The following is a 20,992-nucleotide window of genomic DNA, read 5'->3' on the forward strand; positions in this document are numbered from 1 at the left end:
CTGGTCATTTTGGTTTTTGGCAATAAACCCCTGGGCTGGGCTGGACTCTCCTTGCAGAAACACAAAGGGGATAATGAATCTGGTCACCATTTTAAAAAGGCCCAAGGTCACAAATGAGAATGGGATGAGGTTAAGTTTGAGTAGACGACTGACCAAGGTGGAGGTTCCCTGGACTGGACTGACATATGGAGAGCAGATGTGCAGGTCCCTGGAACGCCCCAAGTCTAGTCAAAATGAACTGTTAAGACCTTCCCTGCATACCCTGTTTTGGTTGTGACTGGAGATGTATCAGGTATGGTTGATACCTTTTGTTAAGATTGTCTTTTAAATTGTGTGCCTTGGGTAGGGGCCATGCGCACAAATGTAGGAGCCTGTGGAGGTAAGAAGAAGGCACTCGATTCCCTGGAGTGAGTTACATTCTGTTTTGCATCCCCTGATAAGGGGGTTAGGAAACAAGCCTGGGTCCTCTGCAAGAGTGATGCTCACTCTTAACTGCCGAGCCATCTGTCTGCCCCTTCACCCTAATTTTAAGACACACCCCACAAGAATGTGAAACAGACCCAGCTTGAAGCTTTTCTTTCTTTGGCCGATTTTCGATTTTGTTAGAGGGGCTATTTACAGCGTTCTATCACTGTGCTGAACAGTTATTTACAAAGAACGCTCATTGTGGGCGCTTGTTGGGTTTCTAGTCATCATTCAACCACTACCACACACTGCTAGGAAAGAAATAAAGCAAGCAGTTCAAGGCTGAGTTTCAGTCACGAAGCACCAAGCCGAGCCAATCAAGCATTTAGAGGCTGAGGAAAACATGATCTTGATTCAATCTAATTTGTGGGGAAAGATTTCAAAGCCAATTCTTGATTTTTTTTTCCCAAACAACTATAACCATTTCTAATTTGATTTATCTGAAAACTAGCCAGCGTGACTGGCATGCCACCAGCAAATGTAGGGAATAACTGTCTATGTGCTTCTTGATTTACAAATTCAGGGAGGGCACTGTTTCAAATTAAGGCTCTTTCCATGTCTATGAGAATAATAGGCTCCTTCACAGATTCGTTTGCTTGTTCAACAGATGTCCATAAGCAGCTCATTCCAGTGATGCTTGGTTCTCAGGCTAAGAACAGAAGTCTGGAGGAAACCATTGCCCACCTGAAGTTTGCACAGCCAAGTAATGAGCCACAAAGATCATGTAATCAAGACTATTTGATCAAGAGCCATGAGGGTGGCATGTATCTCCCTGTCATAGCAAGTATCAGTTTCTTTACATTTGAGCTTTGTAGACATCTAGGAAGGATTTGAGATGGGAACAGAAATTGAATGAATTGACAAAAAAATGGAACATAAAACAGAAAGGCATCCATGCATAGTTTGAGACAAAACAGTGTGCTTAACATCCAGATACAATGGATACCAATAGTTTGTTTCTGTGAAAGGAGGCCTTCCAACCTAGAGATCAGGCCCTTCTGAGGTTCAGTTAAAGAAGATTTAGAGGGGAAATGTGGGTGATATTGTAGGGAGAACTCTACCAATGGGCAAAATGCATAAGGGAGGCAGACATCTCCTTGTAACCCAGGCCTGTCAGTCTCCCCCCCCCCCCCCACCACACACACACCCAACAAACATAGGCTCACAGAAAGTAGCTATTGCCTTTGGTCTTAGTGTTTCTCTCCCCCTCCCTCCTTCCCTCCCTCCCTCTCTCTCTCTCTCTCTCTCTCTCTCTCTCTCTCTCTTTCTCTGTGTGTGTTTGTGTGTATTTGTTTAACCATAAATGACACATTGAGGTCAGAGGACAACTTGTTTGTGGGAGTCAGATGCTTCCTTGTACTAAGTGAGATGGGAGACTTGAACTCAGGTGGCAAGCGCCTCTCTACACTAAACCATCTTGCCAGCACTCCATCTTATTTTTGCGACAGTGTTTGTCTCGGCACCTAGAGTTAATCATCTCAGCTAGATTGGCAGGCATGTGCCGCCATTGCCATATTTGTACCTGGGCGCTGGGTCGTGACCTTGGCTCTTCACACTTGTGTGGCAGGCAGTCCACAGACAGCCACCTCCACAGTCCCCTGGTTCAACCTTTGTCTTTACCACTTCTTTTCTGTCACTAAGCCTGAGGCCTTGGATTCTATTTTGATTCCCCAACTATTGACATCTCTGTTTAAAGCCTAAGTTTTACGTTGTTCTCTGGGGCACTAAAAACACAATTGCTATCAAAGCATTTAATGTCTCAAATAATTTTAGCCTTCACTTGTAAGACAAAATCCAGAGTAAAAATTTGAGATTGAAGATTGAAAATTAGACCCATGATTAAGCTTAAAGAAACTTAGTTTTAAATTAGAAGCAACTTTATTCTGAATACTTCTATTTTCAAATTTTAATTAAAAGTACTTAGCTGATAATATAAAAACTGTACACTAATAAGACACCTACCTTATGATGCTTCAAACACATAAACATATCATATAAGATCTAAATCACGTTAATCCTGCCTGTCTTCTCTATTCTGAGTCCTCTTTCATTATAAAATAGAATAAAGCCATTTTGGTATATAAGTTAAAAAAATTCCAAAATGTTAATACTTTTTTTAGACACAACCCTCTAGAAATTTGTTGTAAAGGAATAATCTGAAACTTATAATATTCTGGAATAGAGATATATTATATATATAATAATAAAGGAATAATCTGAAATTTATAACCCAGATATTATTTATAGTAAAATAAAACTGCATGTAAAATTACAGGAAGAATTAAGCAAATGTTTGCAAATACATGTGATATTTACTACATGTATTTGAGGAAAACATGAAAAAAATAATATCAAATTGAGTGAACTGAACACAGAGTGTGCATACAAATGTGTAAGTATGCATTCTTGTTTGGAAATAGGAATAAAAATCAGGTGGATTTTTTATTTTATAAATTCTGGGTAACAGAATCATGGCAATTTTCTTTTTCATAATTAACATTTTCTATGCTTTCATGACATTTAATAAGGAAGAAGCAGGGGCTGGAGAGATGGTAGAGTGCTTAAGAGTAGTGATTGCATTCCCAGAGAACCTGGGTTTGATTCTCAGCACCCACATGGCAGCTCACAACTGTCTGTAACTCCAGTTCCAAGAGATCTACTGCCCCTTCTGGCCTCCGAGGCACTAATTACACGTGGTGCAGGCTCTGAAGACTTTAATCATGTACATGTGATCCCTTGGAAGTGGCAACATGTGAAGAATGACCAAGTAGCAGAGGGGTGGTGGTACTGGAAGGGTATGTTTATGGTTTCCTGTGGGATTTTGTTTTCTTTTTCTCATTTATTCTTGCAGGGTCCCACTGCAGCCCAAGCTGAACTTTGATGTCTGAGCATCCTTCTGCTTCAGCCTCCTGAAAGCTGAAACCACCATCCTTGAATTGTGATTTCTTTTCTAAACTATGTTTCTTGGTTAACAAACAAAGTAATTACATGTGCACAGGTGCGAGCACATAGCTGCATGTGTGTGTGTGTGTGTGTGTGTGTGTGTATGTGTATGTGTGTGTGTGTATGTGTGTGTGTGTGTGTGTGATTGTATGCAGGTATGATTGTATGCAGGTACATGTGCACATAGAAGCCAGGCATCAAATTTCAGTGTCTTTCTCAATAGATTTCCTTCTTGCTTGTTTGTTTGTTTGTTTTGAGACAGAGCCTCTCACTGTTTCTGGCACTCACTAATTAACTGGATTGTGTGACCACAAGTCCCAGGGGCCTCCTCTCTGTGTCTGCACAGTGCTGAGAGTTCAAGGGCAGGCACATCACCACATCGAGCTTGTTTTACATGGAGACTGAACACCGGTTCTCATGATTGGGAGGTAAGCTTTTTCGTGACTGAGTCAGCTCCCTAGCACCCATTATATACAGCTTCACTTCAGACAACACTGCAGTAAGTTAATTGTGAAAGTGATGATGTTGAACTTAACTAGTCATCTAGATCCAAAACAGCAGAGGAACCAACATGTTCTGATGCAAGTGGTGTTTTCTAAGGAGGACACATCACTCTGCTAAGCCAAGAAAGGAGACAGTATCACCAGAGGGAGGCATGAAAAGCACCTGACTTCATGAAGTGAGGAGCCCAACTATGCTATGATGTTCTTTGTCATGTGTTCATATGTGTGTACGTGTGTTAATGTATACATGCTTGTGCTTGTTGCTTGTGTGTTTCCATGTATATGTGTGCATGTGTGTATCTGTGTACATGTATGTCATTTTGTATGTTCATCTATGCATGTGTTCATGTATGTGTGAATTCATGTATGTGTGTGCTTGTGTTCATTAAGTCGGTTGTGCTCATGTATGCTCATGCATGAGTGTGTCTTTGTGTATCTGTCTGTGCATGTGTGTTCAGGTGTGTGTTTGTATGTGTGGTCATGTGTGTGCATGCCTGTGTTTGCAAGCATTCATCGGAGAATGCTAGTGCATAACCTTATATGCCATGCTTCAGGAGTAGCCCACCTTGAGTTTGAGACAGATTTTCTCTCACTGGCCAGGTCTTACCAGGGACCCTGCTGTCTCTGGCCCTGTCCCCCAGTACTAGGAATCCACTGGGGCATTGCAATATCATCTTTTTATATGCATTCTGGATATTAAGCTCAGGTCTTCATCCATGGTTTTAATTAAGATGTAAAAATGGACTAGGAGATAGGCCAGTTATTTACTTATGAATTGTTGTGCCAAAGTCACCCTTCTTGGCTGAGCTTTTCATAATATAGTCAACACCCTAAATTTTCATCTTTGGTCAGGTTCCTGTTATATATTTGACTTTGTTACTCTGCCATCCAGGGACCACTGTTGGGGATAAGAGAAGTTTCTTCTCTCCATCATTGTTACTCTGTGCGAAGCCCAGGGTTTCTGCACATGTAGTTTACAACTTCACTTCGTTTGTACATGTGTGTGCATGCATGTGTGTGGAGGTCAAAGTGGAACACAGAGGTCCCAGAGCTGCAAGTCAGGATGCTATCCTTACAGCAAGTCCTTCTATTAACCAAGTCATCTCACCAGTCCTAAGCATCTCACTGCTTCTGTTCCGTCCTTAGGCTTTTGTCCATGCCATTCCCCTGCTTAGAAGAGCTTTTGTCTCTGCCTAGAACTGTCTGGGAGACATTTGCTCTTCAAAGCCCAGACCAGAAAGCTCAATTTACCTAAGAGGAGTAGTAGAAGAGCTTTGGGAAAGCTAGGAAAGTGTTTCTTGGGAAGCACTTCATCTCGGACAGGGTGCTCAGCCTTTGCATTCAGTCAGGAGGATGAGCCCAGAAGTTGTGTCAGAAAGCAGAGGTGGGGGAGAGGAATTAGCTTGTCTAGATACCCTACTCTTCGCTACCACCTCACATAGTCTTGTCAGAGATGAAGATTCTGCTCCATGATCTTCCTTCTCACAAACTGCCCAGGAGAGATTTCTTAAGTAATTATCCAATGAGAGGGGCCATTTCTATAATGGCTTATGGATCTTTAATACCCAGTTGAGCACTGTTGTTCATAGATCTGCCCAGCCTTGTGAGCATGCATTGGTGAATGTTTCTTTATCCCTGCCCTTAGATTTGAAAGTCACTCAGGACCTCAGGAAAAATAATGTATAATAAAAAAGCTGATTGTATCATGCTTCCAGGATGGGAACAAAGGGGACTGTGAATGGCAGAGTCTCCGAATTCTCATCATTGGCATTCACCAGCCCTGCCTATACACTGTGCTTTCACATAAAGTGTGGATGGTAATGGCTGCTCTAGACCTGCCCCACACAAATGAGTTGGGGACAGAGGCAACCAATCCAGCCCCAGGTCATCAGTCATCCCTGTCTTTCTTGTAGTGGCATCCTAATTTGACACTCCTTCTCTTTAAGCTCGCTCTCTCTGAAACACATGTCTCCAAAGGAAAAGGCCATGTCTGCTATTCCTGTAGGGTTAAGAAGGAAAGGGTAACCTGCTTAGCTAGTTAAAAAAAAAATCAGAAACTGGGGTGACTCCAGTCTCTAGCAGTTTTCATTGTCATCCAACTGTTTAAAATTCAGAATCACAGTAGTTCCTTCAACTAAATATTTTACAAACATAAACAACTCAAACTTCAAGCAGTTGACTGTTAGTGGAATACAGACGAACTAAAGAAATGTTTAATATCCAAACAGATTTTTTTTAAAATTTTAACAAAAATGTTGAAGAGATTAAAAATATTTAAAGTAAAACTTAGCCTTAAAATAAGACTTTCAGCCTGGGTTGATCTCTCAGCTGATGGTTATCTTCCCACCTACACAAGAAGCTCTTAGATTCCTAGAACCTCCACATAAAATCTTCTTGTTTAAGGTGGTAGCTCTCTGAATTTGGAGCTCACAAATGCAAACAACTTTTAATGATAATTGCTTGTAAACTGGACACTGGGAAAAGAGACAGACATCTTGGGAGCTTGCTGATGGTGAGCTCCAAGTTTGCGACATACCAACTTATTGAAAGGAAACATCTCACATAGACTCTTGGTGTGCACTGCACAGACACACCACACTCACTCACACACTCACACACATTAGCATACACGCTCACACACATATTCACATACACATTCACATATGCACTCACACACACACATATTCACTCTCACACACACTCTCACACGCACAGACACATTCACATACACACTCACACACACACAATTGTATCCGCCATTCACACCATGATCTGTAAAGCATATATTTACATATGAAAATGAAATACATACAGATAAGGATGGTGCTATGTCTTCTGCTATTTTTTTTTCTTTCAGTGTTCTGTTTTCCATAGGTTACATCTTCATCAAGAAATATATAAGGTGATTCAGTGAATAAAAATTCTTACACAACAGAACCATGAAGCCAGAGTTCATGTCTCAGAATCCATGGAAAATAGGGATGTGCTAGTATGTATCTGTAATCCCGGCACTCCTGTGGCAATGAGTCACAGGCAAACCAGCCTGAAGTATACAGAGAGTGGAAGGAAGAGAGAGCTTGCCTCTTTTGGGAGAAAACTGACTTGGGCACCTTTCCCTGTTTGATGGTTTCAATAAGAATAACCATCAGAGACTCATACATATGAATGCTTTGTCATCAGAGAGTGATACTACACTAGAGGATTAGGATGTGCGCCTTTGTGGGGCAGCTGTCCTCTTGTTGGAGAAGGTGTGTCACTGGTGCACTAGACCTAGGGTCCCTCTCTTCCTGCTGCCTCTGGATCTGGAAGTAGATTCTCAGTGACTTTTTCCAGCACCATGTCTGCCCATGTGCTACCATGCTTCTCGCCATAATAATAATGGACTGAACCTCAGAAGCTATAAGCAAGCCCCCAAGTAAATGTTCTCCTTTATGAGAGTCGCCAGGATCATGTGTCTCTTCACAGCAACAGAATGCCAACTAAGACCTCCTGGAATCTCCACATGCACGGCATGGTATTCATGTTTACTCTTCCATACACCGAACAGATACACTAATAATAATAGGTGAAGTTTACTTTTTACATTAATAGAGATAGTTTTACAGACTTCCTCAGGAAGTTTTGAATCAATAATTTCATGTAATTATTTCCTCAAATGAGCTGATTACCTTAGAAGAATGTTGCAACACTGAATGGAGGCCATTTTCAGAGAAGATTGCCTCTGAATTCTTAATTCTTGCATCCCTTGAGATTTCCGCACTGAAACACAATCTCAAATGTAAAGGTCCTACAACAATTACCATGTTGCATACTCTGTGATGCCCCCTTTGGTCACCAGACTATTTAAGATGGGTCCTAAGAAATGGGAATTACACTAGGATTCTCATGCTAAAAGAAGGAAAAGACGGGCAAGACGCCACAGAAGATGGGATCTCACAGTGCTGACAACTTATCAGACCCCTGTGTGGGAGAGGCTTGAACTCAGATTATAGCATGCCAATGATGGGCAGAACCAAACAACCTTGACCAGGACTACTTAGTCATGAATACCTCTTGCCGTCTATAAATAACCCCCATGTCAGGATCTATCAGGTGCACTTGGGGACAACTTGTCTTCCTTGTTCTTCATTTCAATGCGGCCACATGGAATTAATCTTTTTTCTCCGTTTTTCACTATTACTTGTTTTAATATTTTATTGAACTTACTTGGCTTATTGGGAATAGATGGCTGAACTTGGCATGTTAGCACTACCAGGAGCCAGCCTCTGACCCTGAGGACTCTTGAACCATTAAAATGATTATTTTAAGAGGGAGGCCTTGCAGGAGATGCTTAGATCCTGATTAGACACTTTTCTATAAAGACCTAGATAGAGGTAGAATACTGTCAACCCAGAAGCTGATTCTCTCGACACTAAACATACTGCACTATGAAATCTAGGCTCCCAGCCTCCAGAACTGTCAGAAATAAATTGCTCTTGTTTATAGGCCACCTGCTTTATGGAATTTTATTCCAGCTGCCCAAATGAATTAAGATAATGACCATTGCACTGTTCACTTATTTTACTATTATTTAACTTTCAGCCACATTATTCTTCATCTGACCTTGAACTATTTCATCTCAATTTCTCAAAGAACGGATGGAATTGAGGCTCAGGAATCTAACAACTTAGAAATCATTTTTCTTAGGGGATGAGAAACACACAGCAGCGGGGCAGGTGATGTGAATGTCAGACTGGTCAAATGGCTAAGGAAGACAGCCATCATCAAGTGAAAGTATCATTTGCCACAGGAAACACTTGCAGAGATGAAACACAATCCTAGGGACAAGCTGAAGAGATTATAGGCTTCACTAGACAAAAGGTAGTATTCTCCAAGCAGCTTAGATGAGTGTCCGTGTCATAGGAAGGTAAACCAAGTTTACTCTTCTTGTGTGTGTGTGTGTGTGTGTGTGTGTGTGTGTGTGTGTGTGTGCGTGTGTGAGAGTGTGTGTGTGGGCACGCACCTGCCCAAATGACTGCAAGATCCCATACATTTACACATGTACTTTGTAGTCCCTTAGTGGCAGTTTTTTTTCCTGGCTACAGAGGAAATGAATAACTACAAATCAGTAAGTTTTAAGCCAGTGCAGGTGCAGACAAATAATGACAAACTCACAAATGCTCACTGCTGCTCATTTATATGTCTAGTTCATGCAAGTCCAGGAGAAATCAACTTCTATATTTCTATTCCAAAAAGTCTTGTTTTAAAAGAGCCAAGCATTTAGTCAAGACTGGAGTGATCATTACATTTCTCCAAGTGAAAGAGATAGACAAGATTGTAATAATATGGATATTCAAAGCCACTTTGTAATTGACACAATTCAGGGGCAAATATGATTTAGATGCAATCAAAGGCACAGAAACCATGTGTCACCCTATTCTTGCACTTTGTTAAATGGCAGGTTAGAACTGGCTCACCTGCCAACTTCAACAGGACACTTTACTCAACAACTTAGGATGTCAGGCATTCAGGTATTCCCTGTTTTGGCATTTAAAAGGAGGTACCATAATCCTCCCAGTCTTCATTAGTGAGCACCAGTATGTGGTACTTGCCCAAAGCTACACAGCGAGTGATTTGTGAATCCTCTGTACTCCCCCTACCGGAGAGCCAGGAGAGTTTATGGCAACCCTGGTTGAGGAGACCATCATGTCTGTCTAGAATAAATGAAAAGTAACATGATTTTTCAGCAATACTAGCTAGCCATGTGGCTGTGATGTCATGGTATGTTTAGTCTTGGCCTCTGTCCATCCAATGCCTTGACTTCAGCTACTTGGAGGCAGCCTCACACACGTGAATAGACTTGATCAATGGGCTTCGTAGATAATTGTATAAAACTTGCCATTTTTGCTTTTAGCTATTTGCCTTTTTCTCCTCTTTGATGGAAGACCAAGTCAAGTAAAATGTTTCCTTTGTGCTGTGGTGTGCTTGCATCTGCGTGATAATGTGTGTACATGTATGTGTAGGTCAGGGCACAACTGTGAGGTACTGTCACTTCTTAGGTATTGTCCCCCTTTCTTTTTTCTGCTGATGACAGACTCTCCCACTCTCCTGAAACTTGCCAACCAGACCGGGAATCTACCTCTGCCTGTCTCCATCTCCCCAGCATTGAGGCTTTAGGATCATTTCACCATTTGAAACTTCGTTTTGCTTTTCTTATGTAGGTTATGGTGAACCAACTCAGGTTCTTGTGCTTACAAATGAAACAATTTATAAATGTAACTATCTCCTCAAAGCTGAGCTTCTCTATTTTTCCCTGAGACAGGGTTTCTCTGTGTAGGCTTGGCTGTACTGGAACTCACTCTGTAGACCGGGCTGGCCTCTAACTCATAGAGATCCACCTGTCTCTGCCTCCTGAGGGCTGGGATTAAATCCATGCACTGCCACAGCTTGGCCACAGCTGAACTCTTAGGTTTATATAAAAAGAAACATCATTTGAATCCTTACATGAAGGGAATGGGAGTTAGCCAATGACCAAATCATCAAGTTACTCTCCTTGTGTCAAAAAAGAAGGGAACACACACTCACAAAAGAAAGGTCACAAGAAAACATCACTTCTTATAGAGCACAGAGTTTGAAATTAATCATGCTCAGGAAGCTATCAAGGCAATATGCTTCCTATATTATGTGTATAATAATCCACATTACAGCTACTACACGCACACTTCAATGGACCATTTACTTTCTGATTATTTATTATATGGAGCTATATTAGCACAAGGAGGTGGATTTGGGGAAGAATAGCTAGGTATTTTTTATGTCTACTTTAAGCTGTTAGTTTTACTGCATTCTGAAATGTGGAAGATGGTCCTGTAGTCAAATCGGGCTATAAAGACTAAATTGAATGATCCCCATGGAGCAGCTGTTAAATCTCCAGAGAGTGGGCAGGGATGATGGAAGAAAGGGATGATGGATTGCAAAGGGGATGCTGCCTGAATACAGCCTACAAGAAAGACTTGTGCTCCATGACTCAGAGGGAGGGCTGAATGGCCTTGAGCCTGGAGTCAAAGTTTGTAATTTATAGGCATCAACTCACCCTCTTTATTTTTTCCCTTAATTCTGCGAATCTTGTGATGAACCCTGAACTTCTGTAGCCTCCTGAGGATCACCATGAGTACTGGAAAACAAATAACACACAGAAAACTGAACCCCCCTTTTCTCTAGACTTCTTAACAGCACCACAGTGACTGTGTGACTTGGAACAAAGTTGACTTTGAGGCATATTAGGTGTCTTCAGGGGAAACTTTAAGCTTGGTTACAAGGATGGAAGTATCTGTGCTTTTGTATTTAATAATGTGAATCATTACATCACTTGAGGATTGCCAAAGAAATATACCAGATGTTACACACACACACACACACACAAACACACACACACACACACACACACACACACACACACACGTGTGGGAGAAGAATAATGTGTGTTTCTTTCTTTATATTGATAAGGTGAAAGCTAAGATTTTTCTACCTGCACAGTAAAATTGTGTTTTTTTTAGATTAAATCTTTTCTTCCAAATGCATTAGTGCTAAATGGTTCTCTGTGCCTCATAATAACTATATTGCCAATCAAGCCCTGAGGACTTAAATGTACTAGAAAAGTTTCTGGCAATCTGGTAAATGCTGTAGCTAGTAAAAAGACTGGAAAATATTTATTAACATTTTGATTCAGGATTCACCCAGAAAAGGGAATAAAATAGAGATCGCTGACATCCACAAACCCATATTGTCTCTCTTCACTCTATTGAATTTCACTTCCAGCTGGTCTGCTCATTTTGTGACTGAATTTAACATTGTCTCATCATTAAAGATGGAAAGTCACAACCCTGTGGATGCCTCTTGGTCTCATCAAGAAATCAAGACATGCCTCTACCTCTGTGGTCTGTCCATTAGGACAAGAACAGCCTGGAGCCTGGAAGATGGTTCTGAGGCCTTGGTGGAAAAGTAAATTCAGCTTCCTCTGTCACCCAGCTGCCCAGGGCCATGGCACCATTGAATCTTTTATGCAGGCTAGGATACTAGGGTGGGTGATTACTTAGTAAGTACACAGACCTTACACATACACACACACACACACACACACACACACACACACACACACGCACATGCACGCGCACGCGCACACACACACACACACACACTGTTCCCTGCAAAGGCTCTTTCCTTCATGCCCTGTTAACACAGGGCAACGGACTGCCTAAGGATTGAAAAAAGGGCTCTCTTCCCTCAAAGCTCTCCTTCTTCAGGCCTGATCATAGCTGTTCTAGGAGTGACACCCCTTCACCTAATAACACTTATTCTGAATGGATTATTATATGGTAACCTTTTTTCTAAGACTGTGCTCTTCCTTTGAAATTTCTAATAGGCGGTGCCTTTTAGAATGATGGTGTATAGAGAGCTTCCCTTTGTGGATAAAGCCGAAGGGAGCACGGAGATTTCTACACAAGGCATAGGCAGCCTCTGCCTCTCAAAGATCCAGTATGAGCATACGGCAGAGTGAAAGAACAGACTTCACATCTTGACCCAAAGCCATGAAGCAGAGTTCCAGCACTGGAACCTTTGAAACCTTAAAATCAGCCTTCAGTGTCACACCGACTCCAAGAAGGCCACGTACCCTAATCCTTCCACCAAAGTTGCACCAACTGGAGACCATGAATTCTAACTTATGAGCCTGTGGTGGATAATTCTCATTCAAATCACCATAGTCAATTAGGACCAAATAAGCAATTTAAATAGGCCTATAACCTCTAATGAAAGAGAGGCAGTCATCAAAAGTCTCCCAACCAAAACCAGCCCTGGACCAGATGGTTTCAGTGCAGAATTCTACCAGAAATTCAAAGAACAGCTAATACCAATACCAATTCACTCTCATGTGAATGGCAGCAGTAAGTAGCATTTCAATTTAAGTTTTGGTGAAGGCTAGGGAAATCTTAATTTCAGTCTCTGTGTAGGGCTATTGAGGTGAAACCTCCCCATCCTGTGTTTTAACAGAGTCTACATTTTAAATGGACACTTTATGATTTACATAAAATAATAACCAAAATATCCAGTTTTCCTAAAAATATCTCTTGTTATCTAACTTCTGATTAAATAAAAAGGGGACTGTGAGGATTGTCTACACTAAGATGATGGAGATGTTAGAATCATTGGGCAAACTATAAACCGACCTTGTAATGAAAACTGTCTCAAAAAATCAAATTTAAGAGGTAGGAAAACAGAAAGTCATAGTAACAAGTGCCAAGTCTAAATAAGGAAACAAAATGTATAAAGAAAATCAAATCAAATTTTCACAACCCCAAAATATGGTATGTAAGAGTGCTTCCTTTGCAAGCCTGAGGATGAGCTTCTAGCATGAAAGCTGGGTGTGGCTGTATGCCTGTAACCCCATCACTGCTTAGCGTAGAGAAAGGTAGATCACTGGGAATACTGACTGGCAGCCAGCTCTAGGTTCAGTGAGGGCTCTTACCTCAAGAAAAAAAGACTAAACATAATAGAGCACTCTACATCCTCCTTTGGCCTCCTTGCATACTGGGGCATACACCATTGTATGCCATTGTTTTATACTTCTCATTGTTATTACATGCATGTTTTTCTTGAGGTAAGGGCCCTCACTAAACCTAGAGCATGCACATATGCACAACACACACACACACACACACAGAGAGAGATAAATATATTAAAGTTTAAAAGAGAATAAATGCATGTAATAACAATGAGAAGAATAAAACAGAGCAGTGGTGAATCTATATCACCAACTGAAAAGTATATGGCAAATATGTAAGAATTAAAGCCATTTAGTTTGATCAATGTCTAAACCAAAAGTAGCCTTGTAAACTGGGTAATAAAAGGATGCTGTGGTTCAGAAACAAGATATGAAAGACACTAGCTATAAAAGTACCCAGACAGAGGCTGGAGAAATGGCTCAGTGCTTGAGTGTGTATGTCTCTTGTAGAGGACCCAAGTTTAGTTCCCAGTGCCTATACTGATTGTGATAGATCTTTCAACATCCTGTAACTCTGGCTCCAGGACATACTATGCTGTCTTTTAATCTCTTTGGTTACCCCGACACATGTTCCCACACTACTCCACAGCATCCACATTAATAAAAGTCTATATATAATTCAACATATAGTGATAGAAAGTGGCCCAAACAGGGTAAACTACCAGAAGCTCCTACATTCAAAGACTTGAGAAAAACCTTAACAGGAAAATGCCAAAGAATCACAAGCCATGCAACATCACACTCAAACACTTAACATCAAAGACAGACTTTGATATAATCCAGAGAGAAAATACATAGCACCCTCTCTGGGAAAAAAAAAAAAAAAGGAACCTGGTTGCTGTTGTCACTGAAAGAAGAGGGAAGAGAGTTAACATTTCCATGTGCTATAAAAAAGAGCAGACAATCAATCATAATAGTCCCAGCTGAAAAAAAAAGATATGAGAATTTGGCATAGTTACATATATGCTAAAAAGCACAGCTAAAAGAACGTATCCAAATAGGAAGGGCATAAAAAGAGATTTAAGGGAATAAAGAAGTAAAGGACATAACATATTTTAAAAATAAATCTTAGATTTATGTAAAGCAATGCAGTCTTTATATATATATATTAAACTATATTAGAATGATTTTTGTATTGTTTTTAACAGTTTAGAAAGTGTAATTTTTAAGGTTGTAAAACTCCGCTCGAAATGGGTCAGTGTGACAAATGTGCTCAGTGATGAGTCGTGTCTAACAGTCAGTGTAGCTCTCACAGACACTGCCTCAGTGGAGGAGTACATTGTACTGTTTTGCAACCCTGGTGCTTGCTATGGTGTTTAATGCACAGAAAGTTGAGTCCTCACACCACCAACGGGGAAAAGCAAAACAACAGGAACCACGGGCAGAGCTGAAGCTTGTGGTGCGGGGGTTCCATGCCCATTTATGACTCCTGTTATTTTTTGTTCCCCCCTCCTTCCTTGTGGCTAATAGTACCCCCTCTTTGCTTTCTCTCTAAATGTAAAGTTTACAAAATGAACAAACCCAGTAAGCATCTGGTCTCTTAAATTTTTTAAATTGTGTTGGAAAATTAAAGCAAAAGCAAAACCAACTGATAAGGTTCTAATTACAAGCAAAGAAAATAATAATGAGCACAATTAAATAAATATAAGAGAAGGAAGGATGGATTTAAGAAGAGGTAACTTTCTGTATTTCAATTATATTGATCAAATGATAAAATTAAGCTACAAAAGTTATGTATATACATTACAGCACCTGAGAAACCACATATGTAGAAAAAAAATTCACATATCAAAACTAGGTTCTAAAATTCATTCAACACACATTATTTTTAAAAGTAAGGAAAAGAATTAAAACAATTGAATGAACAGAAGGCAAGAACTATAAATAGGTATTTAAGCTTTCACTTATCAATGATTGCACTGTGTAAATGATCCAAGTGTACAAATTAAAATTTTGAGTAGATTAAAATTTATGACCCAACTATTTAATATAAACAACAAAAAAATGATAGAAACGACGTAAAAGCCAATCTATGGGGGAAAATATAGAATGCAAATGTTGAAAAGAGCTTGATGGGCTGTTGTGGTACATGACTTTAACTCCAAGACTTGAGAGGTGGAGACCAGCTTAGTATACAGAGCAAATTCAAGTCAGCCAGAGCTACCCGGAGAAACCTGGCCTAAAAAAACAAAACAAAACACAGACACACACACACACACACACACACACACACACACACAGAAAGAGAAGAGCTCAGATGTTAATATTATGTTAGGTAAAGTAGAATTCAAAGCTAAGTTATCATTCGAGAAAGAAAATGCTATTACATGACAAACAAGCCTGTTTACCCTGAACAAGTATTACTAAATAGAACTCAACATGAGATAGCATCAAACACAAAGAGAACTAGAAGGAATATATATACATACATATACACACATATACATACATACTATACATACATACATATATGTATGTATTCTGATGTGTGACAGTGTTTTCTAGGTCAGGGAAGTTGTATCCGTCAATCTCCACAATACAATTGCCTAAGCAAACCCTGCACAATGACAATCCAGTTGACATAGCAATGGGGATAGGGGAAATCTCCCTAGAGGATGAGCTGCAGGAAACGAATGGCTGCTAAAAGAGGGATGCTCCAGGGATGAGCCTCTTGACAGGTTATCCAATCTCAAGCAGTCTGCCCCAAAAGATATGCACATGAGCAACAAGAGATGCACTCAGCTGCTTTTATTTGTGTGTGTGCATTTGTGTGTACATGCATGTCTGTCTGAATGATAATTTAAAAAGTAAGAGGCCAAAAATTTGAAAGGAAGTGCAGGGAGATGTAGGAGCAATTAAAGAGAAGAGAGAAAAATTCAAGGATAACTTTTTTTAAAATACCCCTCATAAAAGTCAAGGTGTGTTAAGGAAAACAGATGTTGTTGAATTAATGAGGACTTTAATCCACTACAATTCTAAGTGATCCACAAGGAACCTCTAAGACACTAACATTGCAGTATCATTTAAAGTGTCTGCTTAATATAATCAATCAGTAAACATACAATGTCTTAGCCGCATAACTCAACAGTATCTAGGCTTCCATTGCACTTCTTGGAAATTTTTAAAGAAAATCTTTAGTAGCCTGCATAGATTTCAAATCGTCCACACAGCCAGGAAGGTAGCATTCTCTGACTGTCTGTGCTTGATTTTCCCAAGGAAATTATTGTCAGTGCCTCTTTCTCAGCTGGTTCTTTTTCCATACAAAGTGAGCTAATAGGACAATGATAATTGCTTTATTTCATTTTTAATTTTTTTTAAAGTAGGACCTTGTGTAGCAAAGGTTGGCCTCAGAGTTGTTATGTGATGGAGGATGACTCAAAATTTGGACCTGCCTGCTTTCACCTCCCAAATGCTGAGACTAAAGGTGTGCGGCTCCATTCCAGTTGTGGGTTGAGTATGAAATATTCTCTATAAGCTCAAGTGTGAACACTTAGGATCTAGAAAGGGGTCCTGCTTGGCACAGTTTTGGAATCTTAAGGATGTGGTACCTTGCTACAGGCTAGACACTGGTAGAGGGCCTGAGACTTTTATATCCTGATCACAATTCCTGTCCCCTCTGTGTTTCAAGTGCTAAAGAGATGCTGTCACCAGCCTGCCTCCTACTTCTACTGCCTTGTTTCCTCTGCGATGATGAACTATATCCTCTCACACTATGAACCAGAATGAAACCTCCCTAGTTGAAATTGCTTCTTGTCAGGCCACAGTTAGAATATGTACTAAAACACCCATTATAATGGGGAGCTTGGGATGAAAAATAGGGGTGTATGCATGCTGGGAAGCGCTCTACCAATTGAAGTACACAGGTGAGCTTGGCTGATGAAAATTCTAACTACATAAGATAAACACAGTATGAAGAGGGGCAGAGACAGAGTACCAAAGCCAGGCTTACCCAAGTCCACAAACCATAGGGTAACAGAGACAGTGAACTCACCACAGTGTAGATCTGATGCTTGCGTCTTTTAGCCAAGTCAATTATGTTTACTCCGTTGTAGTAAAGGTTTTCAATACAGCCATGGAAGTTTTTCTTTAGAAAGGTTCCAGGTTTGCTTGGCACTGGAATTCCTCCAAAACTGAGCTTCATGGTGGAAAAAAAATCAAAATCAACTCTTAGTTATATGCTCTGAAGAAGTAGGGATATAAGAGAAGTAAATGCATTCTCTAGGTTTAATTGTATGTGTTAGGCAAGAGGCTTTAGTAATTACAGATGCCACTTGATTACTCATTTAAAAGGATACTGATTAGCCTATATAAAAATAGCTGTAATTGCTTACCTCTTACGGGCTTACTTTACAAAACCATGTTCATTTCTTTCTTACAACTTTTTAATACAAATAAAACAGTAATTTGCAAGGAAAAAATAAGAGAAAGTATGAAATCAACACCTTTATGTTTATCTGGAGCAATAGAGAGGACACAGATATAAAAAGGCTAAGGAAACAGACACTTGGTCCAGCAATACCTAATTCAAAAACTTACACTACCAAAGATCTTTTATGCACAGCATTTTCCCCCAACTGTTATCTATAAAGATGAAAGGTTGAAATGATGACAAATATCCTATGGACCTGAGAAGCAATTAATATCATTATTCTGGAATTGTTAACATGACAATCATTAAATATTTACAGTAAAATGGGAAATGAATGCAATTTTGATTGCAAAATACAGTAATTACTACCCTCTGTGAAGTGCAATTTCATCCATGAGGAAGTTGTGCACACCAGGGCCACACTCAATGGGTAAAAGCACTAGCCACACAGGCTCATTGGCCCAAGTTTGATTCCTACAACTCCTGTTAAAAAATAACTCAAAGTAAAAACCAAAAAAAAAAAAAAAAAAACCAGCAACAAAAAAGCAAGCCAGTTGAAGTAGCCTGCTCCAGCACTACTATGAATAGACAGTAGGGCAGGACAGGAGAATGATCCAGAAACTCATCAGCCAGCTAGTCTGGAGTTAGCACTGTGGCAACTAAAGCAAGAAAGACTCTGTCACAAGGTGAAAAATGAACAACAACTTAAAGTTGTTCTCTTACCTTCACAGCCACAACATAGCATATCTACACATGTATACATGAAAGACACACACACACACACACACACAAACCTACAAAGTTTAGGCACAGAACTACATTTTAATGGTAGACGCCTAGAATAATTACAGATGTTAGTTTTTTTTACTATGTATATATTCAGTAATTTTTATTTTATTATTATTTTTCAACTATTTTTCTTATTTTACATATTGATCCCAGTTTCCTCTCCCTCCCATGCCCCCCAGAACCCTCACCCGTCCCATCCCCCATCCCCTCTCCGGGGAAGGTGAGGTCTTCCAGGAGGGAATCATCAAAATCTGTCAAGTCATTTGGGGTAGGGCCTAGGCTAAGGGAGTATCCCTCCATGGGGAGTGTGCTCCCAAAGTCCTTTCCTGCACCAGGGATTATGTTCGGTAAATTAAAACAAATAATTTATAGTAGATATAGTGAATAACAAAATAACCTTTGGGAATAGTGTTCCTACTGTACAAGACAAGAGGATCATACCTAGCCTCTCAGTTGCAACGCACCACTAGCCAGGAGACAGTTCCTCTCCATTGCTTTGAAAAGCCACACTCTCCACCCTTGCATCTCCCTCCTCTCTCTCATCCATCTCCTTCATCCCTGTGCCCTCTTCCCTCTATTTCTTCTGCCTCTCTATTGCTTCCCCCATCTTCCCTCCTCTTTCTTGCATGGACAATGTTAGGGGAGGACACGTTCTTCCAACCATAGCATCTTCTCTAGTTTCTCCCATCTTTAGTCATATACTGATATACTAATATTATATTGGGCCCAGACATTTATTTTAAGTTACAAAGGATCTTAAATGTTTCTTAATGTGTTGGTGCTATCTCACATTTATTACTTTTCCTTCTGCTTTAGTCTAAACATAATTATGAGGCTTTTGTTCTGGTTTAAACTTGAAACTCTAACCACTATTTGCATATGTTTTTAGGTAATTTCTTTGAATTTGAAATGTACAGTCATAAGATATGCACAAAACACTTCAATCTTCAACTTTGTTTTCTGTATTTTTATTTTACTTTGTTTTTCTAGTCAAAATATTCTAAGACCTAACAAAAGCATTTTAAAATTTTTTAAACAATCATAATATAGAACTTTTTGGAAACAAAACATGTGAACAACTTTCTGTTTTCTAATTACACAAAGCAGTGATTCTGACTTCTTCATTGAAATTTTTCCCCTTATTTCATATATTGGTTATTTATATTTTCTACTTTATTGACATATTATAAATAATAAGGAAATAATTTTATTCTTTGTCTTTTCAAAGATAAATACCATAATATGTAAGAAGTACATGGTTTATTCTACCAGTAAGTAGAATTACAGTCCAGAGTCCTAAGTTCACAGATTCACTGGGAAATTATTGAACCATTCTATATTTCATTTGCCTTAAAATGAACATAGACACATATAAGTAGCAAATAAATTTAAGGTTTAATATCTCTTTGAAGTCTAAATTTTTCTAACAGGAATTAAAGAATTTGTTGATTTTATAAAAATAGTTTGTAAATCTTGAAAAAATTTTAAAAATCTATGAAAAATGTTGATAACTTATTTACAAAGACACTGCTGATTTACTGCATCATCCAAGTACTTTTACTATGAGCAGTTTCAAAGAGTACTTTCTTCATTTGTGATTATTTGCAAGAATTAAAGTGTCAATGTAAAAGTATTATGAGGTACTTCTATTTTTATAAGTTTCATCAGACGATGGTAAGTTTATTCCCCTCATTTTTATGCTAAGCATCTTTAATTTAGAAACTCCATAATCCTCTGCTTCCCACATAGAGAATATTGGCTACAGAATAGTTCTTGAAAAGGCTGAAGAAGAATAAAAGAGCATTGTCTTTTCAATACCAAGACTTCTGCCCAAACATTCAGGGTAGAAAGAGTATAGACGGAAACTATGCAGAATACTGAGTAGAGCAACCCGCAATGTTGTGTGGAAGATTTGGAAAGAGATTCGTTGGGGATGGGAATAAAGCCATGGGGAGTTTGGGGGCTTCCTCTCTGATCGTATGTGGGGGGTTCCTAAGGAGGAAGCGGGCCCTTGTGATGGCTAATATTGATAGTCAACTGAACAGAATGAAGAATCCCTGAAGAGAAAATCTTTGGGCATTTCTGAGAGATGGTTTCTAGGCTGGTTTAATTAATGTAGTTTTGTTCCATCCTGGGGGCTTGGCCTGAAGAAAAAGGGAGAAGGGATGTCGTACATAGCACTTGTCTCTCTCTGCTTCTTGGCTATGGATACACCATGGAAAGCCATCTCAATTCTTGTTGCCATGATGGACTATGTCCACAAACTGTGAGCCAAAATATACCCATCCTTTGTTGTTGTTGTTGTTTTATATATATTTATTATTTTTTCTTATTTTACATATTGATCCCAGTTCCTTCTTCCTCCTCCCATTTCCCCGGATCTCC

At 39.6% G+C, this 20,992-nt stretch overlaps 1 protein-coding gene across 1 annotated transcript in view; it reads right to left on the reverse strand.

Moving 5' to 3' along the window:
- The window catches only part of LOC127236383 (contactin-associated protein like 5-2-like), an 87,341-nt gene that overhangs the window by 17,412 nt on the left and 48,937 nt on the right, over positions 1-20,992 (reverse strand). The window contains exon 4 of the mRNA XM_051204008.1: positions 17,441-17,584. Coding sequence (XP_051059965.1) covers positions 17,441-17,584 — 144 coding nt within the window. The remainder of the gene's footprint in view (positions 1-17,440; positions 17,585-20,992) is intronic.

This window comes from Phodopus roborovskii, unplaced genomic scaffold (assembly GCF_943737965.1).
Source record: "Phodopus roborovskii unplaced genomic scaffold, PHOROB, whole genome shotgun sequence".
Classification (NCBI taxonomy): domain Eukaryota; kingdom Metazoa; phylum Chordata; class Mammalia; order Rodentia; family Cricetidae; genus Phodopus; species Phodopus roborovskii.